Source organism: Varanus komodoensis, unplaced genomic scaffold, assembly GCF_004798865.1.
Source record: "Varanus komodoensis strain SLA01 unplaced genomic scaffold, ASM479886v1 scaffold15, whole genome shotgun sequence".
Classification (NCBI taxonomy): Eukaryota; Metazoa; Chordata; class Lepidosauria; order Squamata; family Varanidae; genus Varanus; species Varanus komodoensis.
In genome coordinates this window covers 28,767,690-28,795,208 of record NW_025335440.1, presented here as the reverse complement: position 1 = coordinate 28,795,208, position 27,519 = coordinate 28,767,690, and the positions used below count along the sequence as shown (strand labels likewise).

The following is a 27,519-nucleotide window of genomic DNA, read 5'->3' as shown; positions in this document are numbered from 1 at the left end:
GGTACCTGCATTGAGGAGGGGAAATAGTTTCCACTAGTGGTTTCTGTCCTACTAGCAGATGAACAGGGTTGGATCGAAGTGCTCCCCCTTCCATCTCTTGCATGACTGCAAAGAGGAGATTGAAGTATTTCCTTCTGTTGTCTACTGACTGCATTTGTCATTACATCCAAACAAAAACTATAGTTGTTTTTTTTGGTTGTTATGGGTTCTGTTTCTCTTTGCTCTCTATAAGCTGCCCTAAGACTTTTTTAGAAATTGGGATGGCATACAAAAACCTTAAACAAACAAACTATAGTTTATCCAAACAAGCCAGAATTGTAAACCATGGTTTGCTTTGTTTTACAAATTGCTCTGAAAACATCTAAAGTTGTAAACTTGTTTATCAACGCAATAAGTAAGTCAATATATTGTATATTATTATGTTATGCCTGATTCATGAAGACTCTACATATCCATGGAAAACAATATCAATCCGTATATATTGGCCTTCATTCTGCTGCTCTCCAGATGTGTTGCACTGCAATTCCCAGCCAGCCTGGTGATTGGCACCAGATTGGGAAAGGCTGCTATGTATATCCCACTTTTTTACTTGAACTTAAATAAAAATAATCTACTTTTCCTTTTTTGAACACCTTATTCCTGGAATCAGAATAAATTAGGATGAATACATAATAGGATACAGATTTCAAAGTTCAAATATAAAATGTAATGTAATTAACATATTTTAGACTGCAGATCACTAGTATTCTTCTCATATAGACCTTTGTTCTGTGTTATATTTCCTGATATAGAGCCCATTCCTATATATGTATAAGCAAAAGAACAAACAAAGTGCCATTCTGGATCAGCCAAGGGGCCTATCCTTTGCATCATTTTGTTGTCAAGTGGCTAAGTAGATGCCACAAGCAGAACATGAGTTTAATATCACTCTTATGCTTACGTTCTGCATCACCAGTATCTGTTAATGGCATGTCATAATTAGATATACAAGATAATGTATAACCACAATCAGAAGTAGCCATTGTTAGTGTTACACTTCACAAATAAGTTCAGTGGGGCTTACCCCCAAGAAATTGGATGTAGCAGGCTGTCATGCTCATTTTATTGAAAAGTGAGCAAGACGTTTTTATTAAATGTGCAGTCAAAATGTAAAATAATAATATTATTGAATTGCATTTTTCTTAATAGAAAGGTGTGCTACATCAAATAAATATTCTATGATGGAAACTAGAGGAGGAAACTTCTAATACCAATAATGTTTCTCTCTTTCTCTCTCTTTCTTTTTTGGTCCCTTAGATCTAATCAGCTTTACACAGACAATGATTCCAAAGACTATGAGATAATTTCCGCTGGCCGAGCAAGAAGGCTCATTGAGGCCTTACTACAGCCCTGGAAGGTACAAGAAACCATACTACTAGTTGGTTCATCAGTAAAAATAAATCTCTTGGAAGAGTGTTCCGTTAACAGCAAAAGGGAGATTTGCACACTGGGAGCAAGAGCTGCACCACTTGCAACACCACAGAAGGAACCAGAAAAGAAGGGAAGTGGTGTCATCATGGATAAAGATAGCATGACCTTGGCTGACCAGCAGTATGAATGTGTGGCTGAGATTGGCGAAGGAGCCTATGGGAAAGTGTTCAAAGCCCGGGACTTGAAGAATGGAGGACGCTTTGTAGCACTCAAAAGAGTGCGAGTACAGACAAATGAAGAGGGGATGCCACTTTCCACCATACGTGAGGTGGCTGTATTGAAGCATCTGGAAACCTTTGAACATCCCAACGTGGTCAGGTGAGGAAGTGGGGGCAGGGCACATGATCAGCTGGGTTCCATATTATTATGGTATTGAACAAGAAACTTTGTGTATTCTGAACATCAAACAGGAATGTGGATTGACTGAATACTAGAGTAGATGAATGGAATGAGCCTGAAGTTTGCTTAAGCAAATATATTGCCAGCCTGCCTAACCCATTCTTTCTTGTTTTGCCTCCCACGCATTCAAATATCTATCTCCAGAGGCATAGGTGTGTGACTTAAATATTTGAGTGGATGGGCATGGAGCCACATGTATGCTCTGCTTTTCTTGAGTACATAACAGTAGAATAAAAATATGTTCTTTTGTCCTACGTATTAGTTGTGTGCAGTACAATTGATACTTTTCTTTAGCTCTATTAAACATTTGCCAATGGGACAGTAAACATTCTGATTGCTAGCCAGTATAATTCTGCAATTCTAGATAATCTATTGCTGGTCTAGGGCAGCTTTCACTAACCTGATGGCTTCCAGATATGTTGAACTCTGATCATCCAAGGCTTTCTGGAGGGAAAGCTGCAAAAGGCTGGTCTAGGATATAAAGCTTTCTAACATCTCACCTTCCAAAAGATGCAAGGTAGTGAACAATATATGAAATATAAAATTCAAAATGAATGTAGTAGATAAAAAGGCTGAAATCTCACACAGCTGCAACCTTAACCCCAGGCATCTTAGTCCAGTGCCTGATAGAAATGTTTTCAAAAGATGGTCTTCAACTTTACTAAGATCTGTAGGGAGAGATCAAGAGAGCCTTAGGCTGATGCTTAAGATCAGTTTTCGCAACCTGGTGCCCTCCAGATGTGCTTGGCTATCATGGAAATAACATGGGATGTTGCTACCCATCTGGGCAGTACAATCTTATGGATGTCTAGTCAGACATGGAAACTTGCACTCTGAGGCAAGCATGTGTAAGATTGCAACATTTCTGGAAATGATTTGAAAGTGCATTACTTGTTAGTCTACAAAAGCAGACCCACCTCTGACAGTAATTCCCAACTTGCCTGACACTGAAGTTTGAACATTATGAGTAGAGGCAGAAGTCAGGAAATAGAAGTGACTGCTTTTCATTATTACTGTTCTCATAGATGACAGCTTTAGTTTAAATAGATGTAAATTGTTCTAAGCATTGCAAGGCTATTTGTCAGCAGTGGGACAGCCTTGTGTGTTCATATATGCATTTTTCACTGTGTTCTTTCTGACTGTGCTAGTTGGAGAGAAAAATTAATTGACCACAGCCATGGGTGTAGTCGCATTTGTTTTAATCATACATTTTTTTAGATGAGTAACGTGTTAGAAATGTGATAATATAAGGTTCAAGGCTGAATGGTGATTAATCATAGAAAATCATGCCTGTACATACTAAAATTCATGATAGAATTTGGAAAGAACCAGGTTGGAAAATTGTTAAATATCCATCCGTAATAAATTTTCATATTTAGTACATTATTTTGGAATCCACTGAGATAAACAAAGATGGCTACTGTCTTTTGCCCATACAAACTGGGAGTAAGACCACTGAATTAAATGGGAGTTCTGTATAGATGTACCGTAGAGCACTATAAATTGTGGCCATTTTACAAACTGAGAAAGTAATTTAAATCTGTAAAGTCACATAGATGTAGAAAAATTTATTATCTGTCTCCTTAGATATTGTGAAATAATTTGTCTTACCATTAGAAAAAATGAATAAATTGTAGCATGTATAAGATGGTGAATGGGATTGCACAATACATTAAGTGGTGGTGACTGAACATCCATTCAAGCAGAGCTCAGACTAGTTAAGATTTGTTAATTTCTCTTTGATTGCAGTTATTCAAGAAGCTGTTCATCTGCCAATTGGTCATCTTTGCAAGCTTGTAGAAAGTTAGACATCTTATTTAAATCTAGATATATTCAATCAGTTGTATTCTCTGTGTCCACTGAACTATTTACTCATCCCAGTAAAGAAATCCATGCTGGTTTAGTATAATTTGTTCTGAAATATATTTTCATTATGTGTAATGACACCAATTGAGAGCCAGTATGGCATTGGTTAGAGTTTTTGATGAATCCATCAGCGTTCTCATTGAGGGTTTCTGTCCAGCCTTGAAGCTTATTGGATTACTTTAAGCCAATCAATGATTTTCAGTCCAACCTACCTCACAGGTTTGTTGTGAGGATAAAATGGAAAGAAGAATTCTGTAAGCCACCTGGGGTTTCCTGCAGCTACTAAAGGTGGGATACAAATATAATTAATAAATAAATATACATCTTGGACCAGGCAAAACCCTAAAATTCATATATTCGAATACATTGCAAATGACTACACTGAGATACAGTCATAATTTATAACTTCGAATATTTGAATATTTTGATCTTCTCAATCAAATTTTGGAAGATCTATCACTAAGCAAACATGAATGTGTCACTTTAAAATTAATTAATTGTAATATAATTATTTGTAAAGTAGTTCAAGGTAGCAGAAACCCATAAAAAGCAGTAAAAGAATACATATTACAACACCATTCTGTATCCAGGTACCTAGATAAGGTCCCTTTTCTACCATATTTTTAGGAAAAATAGAAACTTAACAATGTTTCAGATTGTTTTTAAGCCTCATATTGGTAATTGATTATCTTAAAGATAGAGCTACAAATTATATTTTAATTGGTGAAATTTAAATTCATTTCATTATTATTACATGCAGGAACAAATAAATATCTTGATTTCCCAAACATTGCATGGAACAGGAGATGTGATTTCCAGGTGGGATGTTCTACTAGGGCCAGGGTATAAATAGCTTAGTGGTAGAGCACACAGTTTACATGCAGTCAGCTCCAGGTTCAGTCCTTAGCATCTCCAAGTAGGGTTCTCTGGAGCCCTTCAGTTTCCTAAATAAAAACAGAATGTTGTGCATTGCAATTGGTGGCAGGATGGATTTTACACTGAAAACTTACCTGCTGGTGTGCTAGAAGCCTGCAATACATTAACATAATGAAATTTGTTATTTAATAATTACTTAAGTTCCCCCAAGACTAGATGTTTAGGTAAGTCAAAGAGGAAACAGGAACAGGAGATTGAACATAGTTGCTTTCAGTTCCACCATACTTTACTTCATATGCATTCTTGCAAAATGCTAGAAGAAATAGCTTGTTTTTGTTTATATTTAGAACCTGTTCTGTTTCTGTTGCTGAGGGCTGATAATATTCCCTCATGTGATTCATCCTCCAGGCAGCACTAAGAGGTTCATTCAGTTGATCATTCCATACATGTGCAGTATATGCTTGCTATACAGTAAAGCACACCAATAAATATCCACTCCCCCAAAAGCCCCACATACATAACAGTGGGTATCTTCTCTGTGCAATCCTTTGGTGTGATTTTAACCCACTAAAGATTCACTAAAATGTTACTTATTCAGCCTAGCATTTTTAATATAATTTTTTAAGGGACACAGAGAGAACCGAAGGATGCCCTGTATTTCCTGAGTGGCATGTTGCAAAGGAGTGTTGCTTTGTTTTCTATATTCCCTGATCAAGAATATATTTGGAATGTGCCAACTTGAAAAGTTTGGTGTATCATCTTTTACATTTTAGAGCATTTATTGAAATACCTAACTGTCCTTTCAAATAATCCTATATAGCTTGGGTTCTGTCATGCTCTTACTTCTTCCCTTGCCCATCACCCCAGTCTAGCACAGAATAAAAACTTCAATTTATTGGGTTTGCCTGTGCAGATTATAGATTTTGGAGAGTAACTCCAGCAACAAGATTTCTTTCCTTCCTTCCTTTCTTTTTGTCTTGATTTTCTTAAATTTAGTGAAAAGAGTGACAACAATAATATAACAAGTTCAGTAAAGAAGTATGTAATTCTTAGTTTAACACTGCTTTCCTTGGAACTGTTATAGGAAAACAGTCTAAGTAGGAGTTCCGTATATAAGAATAATACAAGTTCTACAGTCTCTTTGCAAGAGGAAGAAATGTGGGTACAAATGTAAGAAATTCATAATATATAAGGAGTGCATGTAAGTGTTTTTCTCTGTGTGTGTGTGGCTTCAATGCAGAACTGACTAAGATAAGGCACAGAATGAACTGCATACTTGAGAAGGCTCATGTATTTTAATGAAGGACTACATGTTCTACTTGTAGTAGCCCACAGATTAATTGACAGATCTTTTAATTAAAGATCCACTGCAAGCAAAAGAACAGTTCACTGTCAGGATTTCCTGAGGTTTGACTGATGAGACCTTGATTGTAACAACGTGGAGAGGGAGAGCAGATAGACAGGAATAGGGCTTTCAGCCCACCCATTGCACAATATTGCCGTTTGACTTGGAAGGGAGGGGGGGAGCACCCGTAAGTGCAGTGATGCCAGAGCAAGTCCTGCTGGAAAAATAGTGAAGATCACTGCTCTAGCTAGAACAGCCAGTAGTTAGCAATGATGGAAGTAGCAAGCCAAAACTTCTACAGGAGTTCATGTTGGCACATTCTTGCCTGGTCTCTGTATATTCCTAACTGGTCTTAAAGAATTAAATTGTTGAGCTAATCCTAGAAACATTTACAACAAATCTGGAGTTTAAAACATTACAAACTCCCTTGGAAACAATTATCTAGCTATAAATGTTCTGTGTTCACCTTTCCCCTGCTAGAAAATCAGTCAAAGTCAAGTCTTTTGTATAAATTATGAGGCATACCATGTGCATAAGAACATCTACATTTTTTAAATAATCCTGACATTTTAGATGTATTTGGTAAGATAAATTTAGTGTATCCAGTCCAGAGTTCAAATGAGAAGTTGAAATGCTTAATTAGCCTTTATTGTACACAGCAGATAAATCTGGCACAAGTATGTTCCCCAGTTATGTAAGTCACTGCTGCTCTGCTTGCAGAAAACATGAAGTATATGTAGACAAAGGATACAGTTTGCCAGGAATAAATGACATATTGGATTCAGGAAATTCCTGTGTGTAAAATTAGGAGTATTTCCTGCTGTAATGCATCTGTAAAAATTCTTCTGATTATACTTGTTGCATTCAGTTCAGCTTGCATGTACAGGAATCTGCATTTATAAAATATGACTCAGAAGCAGAGCATTTCAAACAAATTTTTTCCATTTCACATAGTGAATTTATTTGTTTGGGCCATTTTTTTGTTTGGACCAAAGCCTTAACTTGCATTGTATTTCAAGGTTGCCAGGATTGGTTTTTAAAGCATTCAGGGTTTTCAAAGCGCTTTGAGCTAATAAGGCACACAGGCATTTATAATCTTGCATCCCACCCTCCAAAAATCCTTGATTCGTAGAACTCAGTTTTCTCCAATTCATGGCTTTTTAAATATTTCAAGAAGTTAACTCTCATAAGCTTGGAGTTCACAAAAACCTTACTCAAATACAGTAATCTGAGCTCTGTTCCTGTTGCTAAGCAGGCTGCCCAAAATTCTGGTACATGTAACTATTTCTAGTCAAATTAGCTATGTGTGAAGGAAGCAGTGATTTCCAAGCTTATGAAGACTGTCCCATTGCTTTCGAAAAAAATGTATCTTTCTCTTTTTTGTTGTCATTTCTTAACTCCCAAGTTAGTAACTTCAAAAAATCAGTCTTGGTTCCAAAATCATGAATCAGCCGGTGCAACATTATGTTGCTAACTGCGTTCTCTCAAACATGGACTCCAACCTCTGGGGAGGCCAGTTGGTATTGTTTCTATGTCTGCACAGTGTCTCAGGTATAAGTGAAAAATGGCTACTTAGGGCTCTTTCAAAGCTTTTTGTTTTCTGCCAAGAGTTGCCAGCCACATACTCAGAGCTCCCTCCCTTATGCACGTCCTATCATTATCACCATTGGTCACGGTCCTCATGCATCGTGAGTGTGATGACCTCACAGTATGGTTTTGTCAGGACATTGTTGTATCTTCTTCTTTGCTCAGCCAGTTGCTCCATGCTGCCCAAATAAGTGAGCAATTTTTGACATTCATGCTGCTCACAAATTGGCTTTGAGTTTTGTTGCCTCTGATAGGAGACTGTGCCAAATGTCTGTTGGTATAAAATGATCTAGGGATACTCAAAAGTAATTCAGTGTTGGATTATTGCAATGTACCTTATGTGAGACCACCCTTGAATACTGTCTGCAAGTTGCAGCTGCTGCAGAATGCAGCTAGTAAGAAGTGGAGCAGCTAAGTGTAATCCCATGATACTCCTTAAAACTTTGCACTGGTTGCCTTGTGAGCTACAAACCCAAGTTCTTGCTATTTGTGTACAAAATTCTAAGTCACTTAGGACCTTAATACATAAAAGAGGCTCTTCCCTAACACTAACTAACCCATGCTTTAATATTAGCTGGAATGGCCTTGCTCATAATCCGACCAGTGGCCCTGGCTGTTGATGACATCCCCATGATGGAATTCCCTCTCCAGAGAAGAATAGTTGTCCCCTGTGTTCCCGAGTTATGAGACAACTAAAAACATGTCTGATTGTGCATGCTTTGGAATGTAATCTAGTTTTAGGTGCCTATTGGTGGGAAACTGCACTGTGCTGTCTTGTGGGAGAGGATTGTTTTTTGTTTGGATTTAAATAATACACACAAACAGTCTGTGGTTTGCTCTAACACTGATCTATAGAGTGGAAGGAGTTCTCCACTGGATCCACAGAACCAAGGAATAAATTGGCAAACAGTAAAGAATATTCTTCCCAGTAGAATAACAGAATAACCGAGAGTACATAGTATACTTGTCTGTGTACTTCTAGGTGGTGATATCAAGAGCGACTCTTAGTGTTACTAAACAGCATGGAAATTTCTGCTGCTGCTGAGGCAGCTCCTGCTGAGGCAGTTTCCATGTATCTACAGGGAACCAGGATGAGGAAAGCTGAGGCAGAGAAGACTTCTACCTGCTCAAAGTACTTCATATAATTCTCATAATCGTCCCATACGGCCAGCACCATTATTCCCTTTTTGCAGACAGAGGGAATGAGAGTAAGAGATTACAACTGAGCTGACATTTGAAATGGAGAATTCCTGGCTCATTGTTCATGTTTTCAAACCAGTACTCTTTAGAGCAGGGTTGGGCTGAAAGTAGGTCTCCACATGTTTTGGACCAACTTCCAGCATTCCTGACCATTGACCATGTGGAGAAAAGCTTTGGGAAATTGAAATCCCAAGCATCTGGAAATCTACCTTCCTCCCACCACTGCTTGAGAGTATAGCTCAAAGAGCATCCTTATTACACAAGGAAATCCCTGGCAATCCCTCCCCTGCCCCAAGGTCTTCATGATACAAGTATATTGATTCAAATATACTTTTTCTGGAAGCCTTGTTAGCTGAATAGCAGGGTAAAGATGTTTATTCATGCTGGTACCTTTTGGGATTGTTTTCTGCTCTTTTTGTGTCTATTTATTACCTTCATTTTGTGGTGTTCTTTTGGAAGTTAATTGTTACTGCGGTGGGTTTTCCGATCCCTGCCTGCACAGATGTTGAACAGGAAAATCCTTATGGCTGGTATTAGCTGTAGTGCACACATGTTGATTTTTGTGGCATGCACACAACTAAAGCAAGATTTCAGTGTCATGTTCTGTCTGGAGCACTGTTTTATATGAAGGCTTTTAGGACCTTCCAAGCTCTCTTGCACACATTCAATGGACGTGTATATAAGATAGGGGCAGCAGTGTAGGGATGGATGGCTTTGCCCCCAGTGCAACATCAAAGAAGAGTAGCTCGAACATGGCTGTAGTATTCCTTCCATTTATAAATTATAAATTCCTTCCGTTTATGATTCCATTGGTTTCCTTACGCAGTTTATATTGCAGAGATAATTCTGCTGTTTCAGTGAAATAACTGTTTATGGCAATATATTCATTTAAAAGAAGAGATGTAAATTAAGCCATTCTGTTTGTGGCCAAGAACACGCATATTATATATAGTTGAATTGCATATCCTTATGTGCCCCATTTAATCATAACCGTAAGCAATAGCCTAAGGTATTCAATCAGTTTAAACCTTATTGGCCCCACAAGAGTAACAAAAACCATTTCATGTACAGTTTCCTTATACTAAATCAGACCATTTATCCATCTAGCTCAGTGCACTGACTAATAGTAGCTCTCCAGGGTTTCAAAGAGGAATCTTTTCCAGTGGACCTGGAGATGCAGGGGATGGAAACTGGAACTTTTAGCATGAAAAGAGCATGTGCTCTGCCACTGAACTATCTTTTATTTACTATTTTATATCCTGCCTTTTTTATTTTACTGAAAGCACCTTATGTCATTCTCCTCCTGCTGTTCTCAATCCCCACAGCTAAAACTGTGTGAGGTAGGTTGGGCTTAGAGTCTGTGACTTGCCTTAAGTCACCCAGTTGGCTCCATGGCTGAGCAGAGACTAGAACCCAGATCACCCGAGTCCCATTCTGTGCTCTTAACAACACCATCCTGGCTCTCTATAGCCAGACTATGTTCCTAGCAAACATATGTATACTGTCCATGGGTTTCAGTATCATAGGCATTTGTGTGTACCATCACCTTCTTCCACTTAAATCTTATTTCATGACTTCACATGTCCATCATATTTCCAGTATGAAATGTTCCTTCGAATCATTGCTTCACTCCACATTAGTGACTTGCATTTTTGGTCAGTAAAGGATTAATAAATTTAAGAAAGATACTCAGTGAACAAAGGGCACTGGCATTTCTAACAGCTAGTTCCATCTACAATTTGTTTCCTTTCATTCTAGTTGATTTAGGCAAGTTTCTTCACAGAAGATTTGGATCAGTAATAAGACTGCCCTGCCACATTCATCCTTGATCTCCTATAATTTAAGATGTAACCCACAGAAGGCAAACTTTGTGCCTACGTCTCCTTGCTGTCAGTGATTTAAATTATACAGGTAAATGCCTTTCCAAGGATTGAGCTACTAGCTACCAGGCATAGCATTCCAGAGAAGTACTTTATTTTTTCTGTATTTACCCACTGTGTAGACCAGGAGGAGGAAAGGGCACAATACATTGCCCCAATTCCTAGATTAGTGGTGGCAAACCTGTGGCATGTGGGCCACAGCGGGCACTCACAGCCCTTTCTGTTGGCATGCAGGCTAAGTGGCCCCAGCATCGCCCCAGCCGCTGAGCATCAGATAACAACATACATAGGGGTCATGTGCATGCTCGGAAAGGAGTAGTGGTGCCAGGCAATGATGTCATGAGCCACGAATCATTAGCCGCGACTCATCCAAGCTTTCGCATGGCCAGTCACTGCACTGCCAAGTATATATATATATATGTTTGCTCGGACTGGCTATGAGTTGTTTTTTCTAAACTAAAACCTCAGTTTGCAGGTTTTATTGCAGTGTTGGCACTTTGTGATAAATAGGTGGGTTTTGGGTTGCAGTTTGGGCACTCAGTCTCTAAAAGGTTCACCATCACTGGGTTAGGGTTGGAAAAACGAGGTGTCCTGGCATGATTTTGATGGTTGGAATGTGTTTAGAACGGGCAGAAATGATGAGGTGTGCAGAAAAAGCTACTCAAGGAAAGCTTTTTCAAAATCACCCTCTTTGCAATGGAACTTTTGCCCTATATTAGGGTTAGGGGAGTGCATCAGGGTAGTGTTAGAGTGAACCTATGGCCTCCGTGCCACAGCAGACAGCCAAAGCCCTCTGTGTCAGCATGTGACCCAAGTCATCCCAGCATCGCCCCAGCAGCTAAACATCGGATAACAGCACACATAGGGGCCATCCGCATGCTTGGGAAGGAGTGGCAGCGCAGGCTGTGACTCGTTGAAGTGACTCGTCCAAGCTTTTGCATGGCCGTTCAGCATGCTGCCAGGGATATATATATAGACAGACAGACAGACAGACAGATACAGATACATATTTGCTTGGATTGGCTTTGAGGTGGTTTTTCTAAACTAAAACCTCAGTTTTCAGTTTTTATTGCTGTGTTGGCACTTTGCAATAAATAAGTGGGTTTTAGGTTGCAGTTTGTGACTCGATCTCTAAAAGGTTCACCATCACTGTTCTAGATGGTTTAATATGGTGCCCAACAACCCTATGGTAAAATGTTACAAGAACATCTGCTTGTTTGGCTATAGCAACCTTTCCAATCGGTCACCCTCCAGATATTTTGAACTTCAATTCCTATCATCTCCAGCCTACTTAAGTGGTTGCGGGTGATTGGAGTTGCCATCTTATCCATCTGGAGTGCACTCAATTGGGAAATCTGCTATCTAGGATTATTCTTTTTTAAGTGACATGTTCCCTAAATTACACATAAGATTTCTTAGAATTATATGAAATATCTTTATTCTTGATACATTTTTAAAATCAATTTGGTAGCAAATTTCACGTGTGTTCTGATCTATGTTCTCTACCTGAAATGCAACTATTTTGTGCTAATAGTGAACAAGTGGTCTTAAAATGTACATATGAACTTAGGAAGGCACAGGGTTAATAGACAAGGTAATAAAAAGTGTTTTTTCCAGACTCTAAAGAAAATATTTGTATGCCTTAGATACATTATTCACATAAATATGTTCTCTGTTATATCTGTAGTAATGTTTCAATTCCATAAGAATTGGTATCATTTTAAAGCATTATATACTGGAAATAGAAAGAACTTGTTATTTATAGAAAAAATGTTTTTCTTGTTTCCATGGAGTGTGGTGTACTGTGGTTTAAGGTTTCCTATGAGAAAACCTTTGAAAAGAGATTTTCATATAGTCAGAATCCATATGCCAATTTTCTGCCATAGTTCTCAGATTGCAACCTGCTTATCATAAAAATGCTAGAGTGACTCATCAGTAGCATTAGATATACACCACTGTATAAATAAATTGGATTAGATCCAGATTTATACTGGATTAAGGGCCCTGGGAAAACTGGACTTTGCTGGGCCTTCTTTCTATGACAATCCTTCCAGCCTTCCTAAAATGCTTGACAGAGGGTCAGGAGACCCTGCTGAATGGGGTTGGCTATAATTTGTGTGTGTCTGTGTGCGTGCATTGGATCCCCAAATGGGGTGAAGGAGTCTTCCAAGACTAGAGCCTTTCCTCTTACAGAAGGGAGATCGTGGATTCAGCCCATTATATACAAACAACTACAGTTATGTTTAAATTACTCTTGGTAAATCATTCTTTAACATGAACAATGCATAGGAATTCATCCCAATATTTGTGTATTTAACAACACAAGTTCAGATTTTCCTATTATTGCAGCAGATAGATGTACACTTTATAAATCATCTTTTTATTCATATTGGATGATAGCCAAACTTGTTATAGTCCTAATAAGAAGATGAATCCCAAAGGTCTTTCTTCTATCATGCCACTGGAAAAGACATATTTTGAATATTTCATGAAGCATGTGTAACCTGAATACTCTGCATGAGAGTGGGTACCCATGACTAGTGTGCTCTGGGCTGAGAACCAGATTTTATACTGTTATAAGAGGCAGGGCTCTGTTGAGAGAGGCCTTAACTCAGTGACTTGGCATGCCAAATATCCCAGGTTCTGCCCCTGCATTTCTACTTAAAAGAATCATGCAGCAGGTTATGAGAAAAACCTCTTTCAGAATCCCTGGAGAAATGCTTTTCATGAGAGGGTAGTCTAGATGGACAAATAAAACAACTGTTATAAAGGAATTTCCTGTTTCCAATGAAAAGTTGTTGCATTGGAGCCCCTTCACATTAGCATCTGGGCATGTGTTAGCCACAGGAATATCTTGGCATGATGTGCTTGAAAATCTGATATATGCAGGCTTGCAGCCCAGGTCCTCCCCACTCTATTTACAAAGTTATAGCAATTTTGCATCCATGATCTTGCAGAAGATTCATCTTTGGAACAGAGTAGCACACTGATACAATCGGCACTTGCACTTTAGCAGTTGGCACTGGGCTTGGACTGAATTTTGGGCTACAGGAGGTGGTAGTCCCAGTTTTAGATAGTGGCTAGGATCCCAAATAACCTAGTCATATCTCTGTTTTTTCCCTCTTTGCATGTTCACTTCTTCATCCACTGCTGCCATTAATCTGGTGTAGTTGCCACATCATAGTAACATGGCATAATTCACTAAACCATTGCAATGCTCCTGCAATGCAACAATGGTCAGAAAATTAAATTATACTTGCCTCTTTAGTAGCCAGGTGTTTTGGACTACCACTCACCATAATTCCAGTCCATTTGCTGTACTGGCCTGAGCTTGTGGCAGTTGTTCAAAATGTCTGGGTGCTACTAAGTTGGCTGCTGCTGCTCCATAAATAGGATTGTGTTGTTACTTGTAATAATAAAACAAAAATATTGTTGTAGTCATAAACACTAGCTAGTTTATCGGACATGAACATAAAATACATCTCCTAGCATTCCTGACTATTACCCATGATGGCTGAGACTGAGTCACAGTTTGCAATATCTGGAGGATGCCAAATTGGAGAAGTTTGGCCACAAGCTAAGTCACATGATGGAGAAGGAGCAACAAAGGAAGAAGAATGGAGCCTAATCAATTAGATTACTGGGAAAATAGCTAGGACTGAACATTAATCCAGTCCAGGAAATTAATATAAAGACTCTTTATCAAGAGGCCAGGTTCAAGGACAGTAAGAGCATCCTGGGGAATCTTCAGCCTATTAACTAGAAAGACTCACTCAGCAGTACTAATAACTGAGGCCTTAAGGCTTAAATATATATTACAGTACAAAAATAAAAGATGAGACTCCATTCTACAGCGTAATTTATGGCCACAGATTACATTGATTCCTGGCAGAAGCTTTACCTACATTTATCAGTTCAGTTACTGGAATTGCCCATAGTACACTTCATTTGAAAACAAGATCAGTCTATATATTATCTCTGCCATGAAGATGCCACTTGAAAAGGTCTCTCTATGAGGTCTCTGTTCCACTATCATAATGTGGCTCATTGTATTCAACAGCATCAAAAAGTATAAGTCTGAAAATTCTCCATGACAGATAGAAGTACTGCTATATAATTCACCAGATATCACAAGTTCTAGAAGAAATTACAGTGGAAGCATATCTAGCATGTGAAACAGGTTACACATTTTTGTTGTTAATGTACACATAACAAAATAAAATATTGTCTAGATACTGGGGGGTTTAAGCAAAAGCTAAACTTACATAGCATGTGTTAGCTAATTTGCAAAGGAAACTGACTAATGCACAAACTATGCATGGATGTTGTGACCCTAAAGATTTAAAGTGTAATTCTTGGCTTTAAAATGCAATTTGACAAACCCTGGAGGTGTGACTGCTGAAGCAAAAACAATAGGAAAAGAAACTAGATATGGTATGCATGACCATATTGTTGTAAGAATTCCCAGCACTTGTTTGTGTAAGATATAAAATGAATCATTATCATTTTCGTTGAATTTTGTTAGAAAAATCTAACCTCAGTATTGCTCAGTGCAGGTTTTGGAAGAGAAGGGGAGTATGTAACAGAATGAAAATACCTGTAAGGGGATTTTTTTTTCTTTAAGTTGCCACAAAAGCAGGCGGTAGTTTTGACGTCTGTAGATGGAACATTGCAGATGAAACTTGCTTGGGGAATGACTGAAAGTATCTGTTGCTGTTTAATATTTCTGAGGAAATTCCCTTCTCAAATTTACCATGTTATATACTGGCAGTGTTCATTTAATGTTTCCTAAACTAGCACATTTCTTCTGCAAGCTTTGTGTAATGCAGTTCTGATGGCTTTTGTTTATTTCCATCTTTCAAGCCCGACCTGTAGTGTAAATGGAATGGGGGGCGGGGGGCAGGGTGGTGGAAGGATTCTGCATCTTTTTTTCCACATTTGATCTGGTAGTTTGCATACAGCTGCTGAGTAGACAGTTACCTTTGAAAGGGACATTTGGCTGGTTTAATTTGATTAGAGCAAGGCACCTCAATCATTTCTTAACTAAGAGTGCTTTCAGTTTTGCTTGGCAGTAGGAGTTGGGAAAGTACTAAAGATATAGGGGAAAGCAGCAGAAAATGTACTGAATAATGAAATGAATTGTTAAAAAGTGTGCAATAAACCCTGTTTAGTTGTTTTTAGGAACTTGCAAAAAATGAATGAAGTAGTTTAAGTTAACAGAATTAATCTTTATGACAAACCACCTCATCCCTAGCAAATAAAGATTAGTTGGAAAGTTTCATCTACAGGCTATGGGAAGAAATATTTTGTGGTATGTTTTTTGAGATGTTTCATCTTGGACTTTGAAATAGAAGAATGGGGAAGAATACAACTGTCCATTCGCATTATTTTCCTTTTTTTTTTTTTTTGGTTGGATAACCCATTTGCCAAAACACTGCATGTAACATTTCCTTTTAAAAGGTAAGAATAAAGTGTGGTGTGTTCTCTCTCATACATATGGTTAGCTGTCAGATTATCAGAGAGGAGTTCCCTGATTTCATTTCCTTTTTAAAAATCTAAAATCAGATAATGATACATCGTAACGGTTTCTGCTGGCTTAAAGATTAAGAAAAGGAAATTACAAAAATGAAGAATGAACAGGTTGAGATTGTAGAAGTGCAATATGGAGTATTATAATCTGTCATACAAATAGCTTGAGTAACACACAGTTTGAAGAAGGACATAGTATAATGGCTGCTCTGCAAGTAATTTGAGCATGATATTTTCCAGAAATGTTGTGGAATGATAAAAGAATAGTGCTGTATTTGACTGCATGTTAAACTGGCAAGGCTACATAAGGTAGAAGGTCAGTTTTATATCTCCTATAGCATTAGAAACATTGCACATTTCTTATTTTTTGTACAGATTAAATGAAACATTCTCCTTGCTGTGAACCAATGCTTCCATTAAAAATTGTAAGTGTTATGATGGAAAATAAGTTAAAAGAAACTAACATATTTTCTTTAAAAAATCACTTTTGATTGTATGCAAAAGCCTATATGAGTGATACATTTTAACTACAAAATCCACAGAATATCTTCATTTTCTAGTGAAATGATAATGCTAGCAGGTATGGTATCCTCAACTTTTTGGGAATACAAAGGTTAAAATACAAACTAAAAATCAGAAGAAGCAGGGAGGCTGGTAGCATGAACATAGTTGTCTGTGGGCACATTAGTGCCCATGGGACACCATGTTGAAGTCCCCAGCCTAGCTATTCAGGGCATTTGAACCCTGACTATGTAGCAACACTGCATCCAATCACTAAGCCCCACTGCAGTTCCGAACTAGATATAACTTAAACTTTCACTTAAGATACAGTCAGGCGTGTGCTCGTCGCCTCAATTCTACTGGAAATGGGATGCCCACTGATTTCCATTGAAGTGATATCCAACTGTGTACATCTAACACTTTGCTTTACAGCCTGGTGGATCACTGTGCCAGCCTGACAGGAGAGAATCTTCTTCTGTGATATGCAGTAAGGTCTGATCCATGCTTTGGTTAAATCAGTGTGTCCAAAACTGGACATTTATATGACTCCACAGCAAAAGGATCTTTTGCTGCGTTGTTTGTGTATTTCCGGAACAACTCTGTAGTACAAATTCTCAATCATCTTTCAAAACCTACCTATCATACATGGTGTAGGGGTATTATAACCCTGTAGTCCTCCTCCCTACTCATAATAATGCCTTATTTATTAATTAGTTAATTAATCTCTGTCTGCAACAGATCTTAAGGTGGCTTATCTCTGGAGTTCCTAGATATTCTCCTGTCAAGGCACTATCCATACCAAGACCTGTTCAGCTCATTTAAGCTTGTTGCACCTCTTGACTTCAGACACAAATGACATAGCACTAATTTCATTATTCTGATGTCTTCCATTCTTTCCCTCACCTTCTGAAGCAAGTAGCTAGCATTTCTTTACGTTCCCCTATAATGGTATTGTACAGATAATAATTTACCATATTTTACATATACTGATGGGGAAAGAGGACAAGGGTAGGAAGAGAACAAAGGGTGAGGAGGCGACTTCATCCAGGTTTCTTGTGCAGTGATCAGTACAACTGGTTTGTAGTAGTAGAACTTGCTAAAACAATGATAATAAATCTCTCCCTATTCTTCTGCTCTTATGCACATATATGAAATGTGGTATGCAGACAGGTAACTGCAAGTTTGTGCATCTTAACACTGCCAGGAAAAGCTTGAAAGATACATCAATAAAAGCTGGTGAAAGGACTCATTACTGTCCATACATTGCAACTTAAAGCAAGACTGAGAGACATCCAAAGGTTGGCACGATGGGTTTCCAGTGACCTACCCCATTCAAGCCTCTCTTTGACCTCTTCCACTTCCCTATCCTCCGAGCCCACTTTACTCATACTGAAGATAATTAAATTTCTTCTTTTCTAAATTTGAGTCTATTGTGACATGAACAACAGCAGGTTGCAATCCTATTCCCTCTCGTCACAATTAATTCAGTGGGACTTCTGCATAAGTAGTCATACCTCGGATTGCTCTGAATCAGATTTATTTGGCATACGTGTTTGTGGGCCAGTATTTAAACGTATTATCTGTTAAAATACATATTTAGTGTTGGTTTTCCCTCAAAATACATTTCAGAAATGCGTATTTTCTCTCAAAATAAGTATTTAAATATGCATTTTGATTCATGTAGATTGCTGGAAATTGTTACAAAAAATGTGAAAATGGATGAATAGCTAAGAACCAATCCACATATATAGAGATGTGTGTATCAAATCATTTTGCCATATTCTCCCATAAAACCCCTGCCTACCATCAGAGACAAACTGGAACATGAGAAGGCTTTCTCATTGGGCAGTCCCAGGCTCTGGGCTGGTTTCCTCACTGTAGTCCTTTCACTGGCGGTTAAAGACCTTTGGCATTTAAGTTGGGGTTCTAATGGGTGGGTGTTATTGCTTGGAATTGATATCTCAAATTGTGTTTTTAGTTCGTTTTATATTTTAATTGAATGCCTGCTTTTATTGAAATGTTATTGTTAACTGCCTTGAGCATCTCTTTTGGCAGAAAGATGCATTAAAATTTTATTAAGCAAATATAGAAAATAGCAAAGATCCAGTTCCTCAGGCACCCAGAGTCTCAGGTCATGCTAGATCAATTCACCAAGACAGCAGAAGAGAGAAATGTAGAAGCACTTTAAAGACTGGTTAGGTTCCTTAATTATTACCTTTGAATATGCTGATCTGCTTCTTAGGAAAAGTGTTGACAATATTGATGTGTCACTAAGCATACTTCTGTTTAGACTGGGGTTTTTTTAAGCAATGCCCTGCCAGACAAACATGATTAAGAAGGGCTGGCATGTCTGGAAAAGAGAATGATGTACTGTACAAGCAAGCAGGGAGGATGGAAAGAACATCTTATCGAGCCCTATTTCCTTTAAGTAATATTCCTAACAATGAGACCTTTTACAGGACTGGCGAGATGGTGAGTTAATGAAGCACTGGCCTTGGGACAAGCTGTGGAAGTGAAAATTAGTTTGGTGGTTTCAGCCTCGTCCCCACCAGACAGTTGTCTACATCCCCAAACCACGGTTAAAATTGGCAGTCAGGCCAATCAGAGTGTCAAAGAGGACCAGGAAAGGAAGACTTGGTGCTGTGGGTCATAGATGCCTGAAGGCAAAGCTGTATGTGGAAAGCTTGCTCATACTGACCTTATTGAGTTGGCTTTGATCATCAACATTTTTTTATTTGCAAGAAAACTCGCTTTCTTTCTACGTCTTACACTAACATAAAAACAAAGCAAAAACGCAGTTTGCAAAATCTCACCTTATCAGCCCTCTGTTGCCAAAGGTGTATTTTAGTTTAGATGTACAACTTCTCCTCTAGCATAATGTTATCACTCATGCATTAGCAATATAAACCCTATGGAGATGTTGTAAAAATCAATTTTCACCTCATGGGGAATCCAGTGGAGGATAAAAATGGATTTCTGCAACTCAGCCCCACAGATTCGGTTCTGCCGACACTGCATTCTTCGTGGTCTGCACACATGCGTGGGGCTGTTATGGGATAACTGCTGGACCTGAGTCGATCCAACATACAGATTTCAATTATTGAAATAGGCTGTGATTTGAATAATTTTTAAAATTTTTAATATGCACAAAATTCAGATCTCTATTATGCACTTGCAGACTTTGCATACATTCATGCTAATTGTCCAGCACACTACACTGTCCTTTGGCATAATTCTTCCACCAAGACAACCACGGCAGCTTCATATCTAGAATGCGCAGCAACTAGATTTAAAAAGATTCAAGTAATGTTATGGTACATGTAAAGAACTGTTGACTGGAGCATTAACCAAACATTGGCATCAGGAAAAGACTAGAATAAATCCTTGCCTGAAGCAAGCCAGCAAGGGAAGTAAAATAGGGAAGAGCTCCAGTATGTTCCTCAACTTCTCTGCTACTTAAGTGGTTAGCATAACACTTTGCAATGCTGCAACTCTAAACATTTGCTATTGGAAGGAAACTACATCTGCCTGTTGCAGGATCTTCTGCTTTTCTGTGTTTTTCAGGTGACTTGCCCAATCCAGATACGTTCACCCACACAGTTGGAGAATCACTGATTTAAGGGTAATGCACGAATTGTATTTGTGCACAGAGCTTCTTTTTCTCTTGAAAGATCTTGAAAGGGTACCTAGCCGTAGAGGCACTGCTGTTTCCTTGTCATGAAGCAAGACCCCTTGGGGCCAAAGAAAGGGCAAAGGGGAGACAGTAGGGGACTATGCCTAATAATTTATTTATCTTATTTATTTTTTTAATATATTTTATCCCACCCAATAGCCCAAAGGCTGCCTTTGCTCTAATCTAATTCTAATTTGCTCAGAATCTGCAACAACTTTTATCCTTGGTGTGCTTTCTTTTGTTGGTCTTACTTTAAACATGGTAAATAATGAAAACATATTTTAGGTTATTTGCAGAGTATTCAATGTGGAATCTTAGCCTGGCACTCATATAGAGAATTATATTACTGGTAAACTATGGATATGCCATATAGTATCTCCATTAAATATGGCAGCTAAAAGTGCTGCAGTTAACAGAGAAATGGCTTCTACTACATTTGTTATTTTCTAATTCACAAAATATATGCTGGAGGGAAAGAACATAATGAGTTGGATCAGAATTAGACATATATAAAGAAGACCTTGTAACTCAGTGGGAGTTCAGTTAGTGTCACTGTTTATTTTCAAGTGGGTCTACACTATGACTAAGACTGGCTCCAACCCATTTTGTCAGCCAGCTGTACATTGGAGCTTCTACATACAATACTGTTTTCCCTTTGCTGTATTTAAGTCTCCATTTTTCATTAGATAGTTGCACGCTCATATCTAAGAGGAGTCCCAAAATAATGATTTTGGCTAATCAAAAAACAACTTGGGGGTAATTACAACCTACTTTTTGCTCAGTAAATACTGATAGCATGAACTAACAAAAGCTTAGCAAGTGCACAAGTCCTAAGATAAATTCTGTTAACATCATCAGTATTTAGTTGCTTTAACATTCAGTGCACAACCTGGTTTGGCTTTTTGCATGCATGTTACGTTTTCAGAAGTTATTCTGAATACATGCAGGGAGTTGCACTCAGTGGACCCCAACCCTTTTTTCTAAATGTACTGAGCATGTACAATTTGTGCACAGTTCTTGTGCTCAGAAGTATTCATCTGATGTGACTAAAGATTTTCTTATCAATTCATGTACAAGTACTTTTAAATGGCATGTTTAAGGTAATCATTGCATTATTGGATATTTAAGCTGTCCTATCGCAAAGGATCAAAGCATATAACATTGGAAACAGCAGACCTTGTTGAAATAACATGCTGTGGCACTGCTTCATTCCATTGAAATGTGTCTTTTATTGAATGTCTACTGATAGTGTTGAAATTTCAGCCTGTTTTACCTATCCAGATTCTGAAGTGAATGCTCAAAATATTCAGTTTGAAAGGAAGAAAACACTGAAGGAAGAAGTCACAACACTTTGCCAGCATAAATCAGTGTCTTGCTTGTTTTCCATTTGCAAGGGTAGAATAATAGGAGCGAACCAAGTAGCAATGTTTAATATTAAAATATCCCATAGTTTAAATCCATTTATTTTAACCTTCATGCTGCCATTTCAATTTCATACTAGCCAAGGCACTTCATAGTAATATTACATAAATAAGATATAAATAAATAAAACTGTTAATACTACCATCACCCCACAGATGATGATGATGATGATGATGATGAATCAATCAATCAAGGGTCTGAGGTGTTAAACGCTTTTCAGCCAAAAAAGAACGAGCAATTATAAATATTTTATTGCCCTCTAAAAGAAGTGTGCAGAATATTGATGGTGTTCACATTCTGTGCAGTGGAATCTTTTAAAAAATATTTCACTAGGCGAAAGAGTCGTTTTGCCAATGTATTAAATACTTGGCAAAAAAGGTGTTTAAAAATTAAGTAAATGTTGTTCAACAGAAACATACAGCTGGAAATATTTTCCTATGTTGATGTTCAGATTTCAAACCTGCCTGGCTCCTTAGTGTTTGCATGTACTGGGACAGATGATTTATATAAATACATTACAAATTATTAAACCCCTGTCAAATTTCAGGGAATTTTACCTTAACCAGTGACTTTAAATTGGTCGTGCTATGTAGAGGCAGTGTATCCATGATTAAATTCTTTATCTAATGAAAACCAAGTATATTGAACTGTAGGACTATTCCACTGTGAAAAGACCTCTAAATTGATTGTACAGGTTTCCATTGCATGGAAGACAGATATAAATTTTGGAAAATTGCAAAAAATGCTGCGTTCAGTCTATAGACAAAAAGGAAGTTCAGTGTTTAAAATGTTTTTAGGAGTTTGGGGATATGAAACATGTATGTATGGCTATCGATGCATCATTCGGATTAGACAGAATGATGCAAGAGTTTATTTTTCAAGCTGTGGGATGAAGTTTTATATTATAAGCAAACTGTTGCTCGGTTTCCAAAAACAAAGCAAAAAAACCCTACTGTACTAGAGAAATTGGGGGGGGGGGGAGTGTGATTTGCTGGTGATCAGTAGGATTTACTTTTACTAAACTAAATCTTTTCATCAGGCAAGATGTTACAAAAGTAGACTGTAGGAGTGGGGAAAAGATGGCTTGATTTTGAAGTGATTATATTTGCATGATCACAGTCGTGGGGTGGAATGGAGGAGGAGGGGAAGAACCATACCCACAACAGTTCTGAACTTGCGAGCGGAACACATTTGAGGGCAGGGAGGAGAGGAAACATCTTCATCTCCATGTACCTTCCACCTTGCATACGATGCCCATAATCCACCAAACTGAGGAGTTACTGGCATCTGCATTGGATTGTACCTTTAAGATACTGCACTAATGTGATGTTGAGTGTGGCCCTGCTCTTACATAATTAGATTCATCTGCTCATGTAGATTCATCTGATTCTGAGGAGGAAGCTGAAGGATGAAGATAGACAGATGACTTAGCAGTTTCAGAGTTACCTAGTAATGATTATAAGGCAGCATGTGAGAACCAGCTACTTTGGAAAAGGAGGGGCACATTTCAGAGCTGAGCTTCTTGACCAGTCAGGAGACAACAGACTAAGCAAGAGGTCCAATTGCCAAGTATCCAGTGTTCCCATTCTAGCACACAATCACCAGGTGCCACCCTGAGGTTGGAGCCTAAAGCTTTACTGAAAGGGAAGTAGAGGAAGTTTCGGTTTGGGTTCAATCCTTTACATGGGCCAATGGTTCTCTACATCTCAAGGATGCTGTTCTGTAACCTGATAACTTTGAATAAAAGAACTGTGCTAAAGTTTAATGTGATTCTGCTGGAAAGGTTAAGTGGGAGGGATAGATCTACTCACATCTACTGCATTATGGATTTTTTTTCTTATTTTACTTATGACCAAACATGTTTGTCTTTGCTTTTTCATTTTAGTTACTGCCAGGTAATTTATAAACAATCACAGACATAATTTCAGCAGGTTATCTAAGCAAAGGACAAGTGTCAAGTCATGTGAACAACTGAATGATGGAAGAGAGGGTGACAAATGATTGCTTCAGTTTCTTCTTTCAACTTTTTACGGCATACACTAATACAATATATTTGTGTACAATTACAATAACAGTTGAGTCCAGCCACTATAACAAGACAGACAAATCCAGTAAAACCTTAATCCATTATTCTTTACAAGCAATTTTTCTGTGCATGTATTTCTTAAAATATATGAGATAGAAATATGCTTCAGTCATTCCACAAATTGCAAGAGCAGCATTTCTTATTGTATTTTATAAAAGACACCTTGTTTCAAATTAGCATCTCTACAAAATAATAATTCATTTAAAAAAATCATTTAGTATAGTTTCTTTGCCCTCTTCTTATGTAATATAAGAAATCCCTCTTGAGCAATTTTTCCTTAATTTGAAATAACAGTTTTGCTGAAATTTGGAAGCTAAGGTAAGCCCCATGCAGTTCAGTTAACTGGGAATTTTCTGCTTAGCCCAAGTAATCTCTGAAATGGCAGATCGATATCTTAACTGCAAGATTACTGTGCTTCCCCTTACAGGTTCTTTCAAGTCTTTGTTCTTTAGGATATTAATCCTTACCCAATTTGTAAATTTCTTTGATATCTGAAGATGAAAAGGTTCCAGACAAAAGCAAAGTTTTTCTTAACTGCATTTTCTTAACTGCATTGTGACCTGTTTGTGCAATGTACTTGCAAGGGGCAGATGGTATCTTCAAGAGAAAAGTTACAGTTGGTAGGAGGCAGTTGGAAGTAGAGTCTGGAAAGGGTGCATGTCTAGGACACAGGCAGGTGAAGTGCTGAGGCTCAGAAAGCCTTTGCATTTCCTCTTCATTCCCTCTCTCCATTCTGGTTCTTAGGTGGAGTGATGATGGAAATACGAGTTTTGACACTTTCCCTGTCCCCCTTGAATATACCAATCATTTTGCATATGATAAAGTTTACCAAGTTACTATAATTGGATGCAGGTTTATATAATTGAATTGAGCCAACAGTGCACACATTGAGAGGGAATAGTGTAATAAACCTATGATTCTAAAACTGAGAAACTAATAGTAAAATAAAGGAATAATACAATGGCTATATGAAAAATTATCACATTAAAAATTCACATTACTGTGAAAGAAGAAATGCATATTGGATTGCTAAACCATAAAGTTCAAGATGATACAATGTAATATTTAACTTAAAAATTACAATAGAAAATTAGGAAAAAAGTAAAATCAAGCAGCACAAAAATGTAAAATACAATAACAGATTTTAAAGCAAAAAACACGAAAGTTTACAATGCCTGGGAAAGTAAGGTCTTCACTTGACATCAAAAAAGTCACAATGTAGGTGACAGGTGCGCCTCTCTGAGGAGCTTATTCCACATCCAGATTGCCATAACAGAAAAGGCCTTCTGTTTAGTAGTCATCAGTGTCATTTAGTGGAGGCTCCTGCAGAAGTTCTACTGAAGACAGCCTTACAATTTAGGCAATATAGATTGGTATTGAGGGCTTTGATTATTAATACCAGCACTCAGGCTAAGGAATGTACTGGCAGCCAGCAGATCATAAAGTACTAGCATAATGCAGTGATGTCGTTAAGTCCCCATTAACTGTGTTGGTGCCCTATTTTGGACCAGCTGAAGTTTCTTGACTGTTTGCAGAGACAGCTCCAGGTATGACATATTACAGAAACCCAGTCAAGATCTGATCCTTTAGCAGGAGTGTAACTCCCTCCCCAACAGGTTGAACATGATCATCTAGCCAGACAGATGAACCACCCACTAACAGTATGTCTGTCTTGACTGGATTGTGTCTCAGTTTACTAGGCCTCATCCAGTTCATGGTCATGCATAAATACTGATGCAAAATATTCAGTATTCAGCAAAATATTCACCTGGATAATACCTCCCCCAGAGGTTTCATGTAGATGTTGAACAGCTTTGGGGATAGAGGTGAACCCTATAGAGCCCTATAGCATAACTTTCAAGGCACTGAACAATAATCTTCCAGCACTACCTTCTGGAACTGGCTATCCAAGTGGGAATGAAACCATTGCAACACGGTGCCTGCAATTCCCAACCCAGACAGCCTATCCAAAAGGAAACCATGTTCAGTGGTAGAAAACAAGAGGTCCAAGAGAATCAAAAGGGTTGCAGTCCTTTTGTCACTTTCTCAGCAAAAAGTCATCCCACAGGATGACCAAGACAGTATATTGCAAAACCAGACCTGAAACTGGGTCGCAATGAGTTTAGATAATACGTAAGTTTAATTTAAGAGTGCCTCAAGTTGACCAGTGACCACCTACTGAAACACTATGCTGAGGAAGATGACTACTAGCCTGTAGTTGTTAATATCATCTCAGTACAGCTTAAGCCTTTTCAGGAATGTCCTTTTATAGATGCCAATATAACACTCTTTCCAAAGAAACAGTTTACAAATTTGTGGACCCTGCTGGACATCTGCTTCCAGTTAAACATAATAAACAAAAAGGCCTAGTGCTGATCATACTAGGTGTTGACCTGACTTGACCAAGTACCTTGTCCGCATTCTTGAACTTCAGTAATTGAAATTGATCTAGATACTGCTGTGGATATGTCTACCAATGGTTCTGTATTTATTGTGTTCAAGTTGTGCACAATTTGAGTGACTTTAGCTTCATAATTCCATGCAAACTTGACACAGTGTGCTACTGAAAATTCCTTAGCTCAGAGTGCAGCAGGCCATGGACCACCAGGAAATCTCCCCTAGACAGCACTGAGGAGATGCAATGGAGGTAGTGGAGAACCGTCTTTTTGCCACTATCACTGCCACAGATTAGGCTTGATAAGGAGCTCTATTATGTTGGACTCACGAAGCTAAAGAGTGGCCCAATTCTGCACCAGTTGCAATTGCCAGACCATCTTCAAGGGCAGTCCCACATAGAGCGCATTGCAATAATCTATTTTGGAAGTTACCAGAGCATGGGTAACTATCTTTAGGTTCCCACTGCCTAGGTAGGGGTGAAGCTGGAAAATTCACCACAGCTGGAAAAAGGCACTCCTAGACACTGAGTCCATCTGATACTCCAGCGACACCCCCAGACTGGGGTCCAGGAACACCCCCAGACTGTGGATCCTCTGTGACCCCATCCAGGACAGGGTAATGCCCTCCTAACCTATCAGAGGCCCGCTCCTACCAATAGTATCTCCATTTTACCAGGATTAAGACTCAGTTTATTGGCCCTCATCCAGCCCATTATTGAGCCCAGGACCCAGCTCAGGATGACAACAGAATCACCTGTATTAGATGAGAAAGGTAGAGTTGAGTATTGCCAGCATATTGCTGACTCCTCAGCCCAAACCTCCAGATGACCTCTCCCAGCGGTTTCATGTAGATATTAAACAGCATGGGGGAGAGTACAGAGCCCTGTGGAACCCCATGACACAACTGCCATGGGGCAGAGCAACTGCCCCCCAGCACCACCTTCTGTACTTGGTTAGCCAGGTAAGAGTGGAACTACTGCAATGCCGTACCTTCCATTCCCACTGGATGTTGGTACTGCATTGAGTACCCAAAGGTGGCCCATATAACCCTTCTGAAATTTCTTGGTAATACACAACGGGTTGTCCCTCTCTTCCACAATTAAATAATGGATTAAGGAGATTTTGCCTTGGGCCAACCTGGTATTCAGCATAATAATACCCTCCCCACAGAGAGGAGAGGAGAGGGTCTTCATGAAAATAAATTCTAGATTTGGGAACTTTGGCCACTCCAATCTATTGTCTGATGAACTGCACAATCTGATGAATTATATGTTCTAATTAATTCTGTA

The 27,519-nt window shown here is 38.5% G+C and overlaps 1 protein-coding gene across 3 annotated transcripts in view; it reads left to right on the top strand.

The window, feature by feature from the left end:
• The window catches only part of CDK6 (cyclin dependent kinase 6), a 154,142-nt gene that overhangs the window by 33,493 nt on the left and 93,130 nt on the right, over positions 1 to 27,519 (top strand). For all 3 annotated transcript variants that reach the window (XR_006414205.1, XM_044424897.1, XM_044424896.1), the window contains exon 2: positions 1,297 to 1,788. Coding sequence is in view for 2 of the 3 variants with exons in the window: in XM_044424897.1 (XP_044280832.1) it covers positions 1,556 to 1,788 (233 nt within the window). In the remaining variant the exon portion in view is untranslated. The remainder of the gene's footprint in view (positions 1 to 1,296; positions 1,789 to 27,519) is intronic.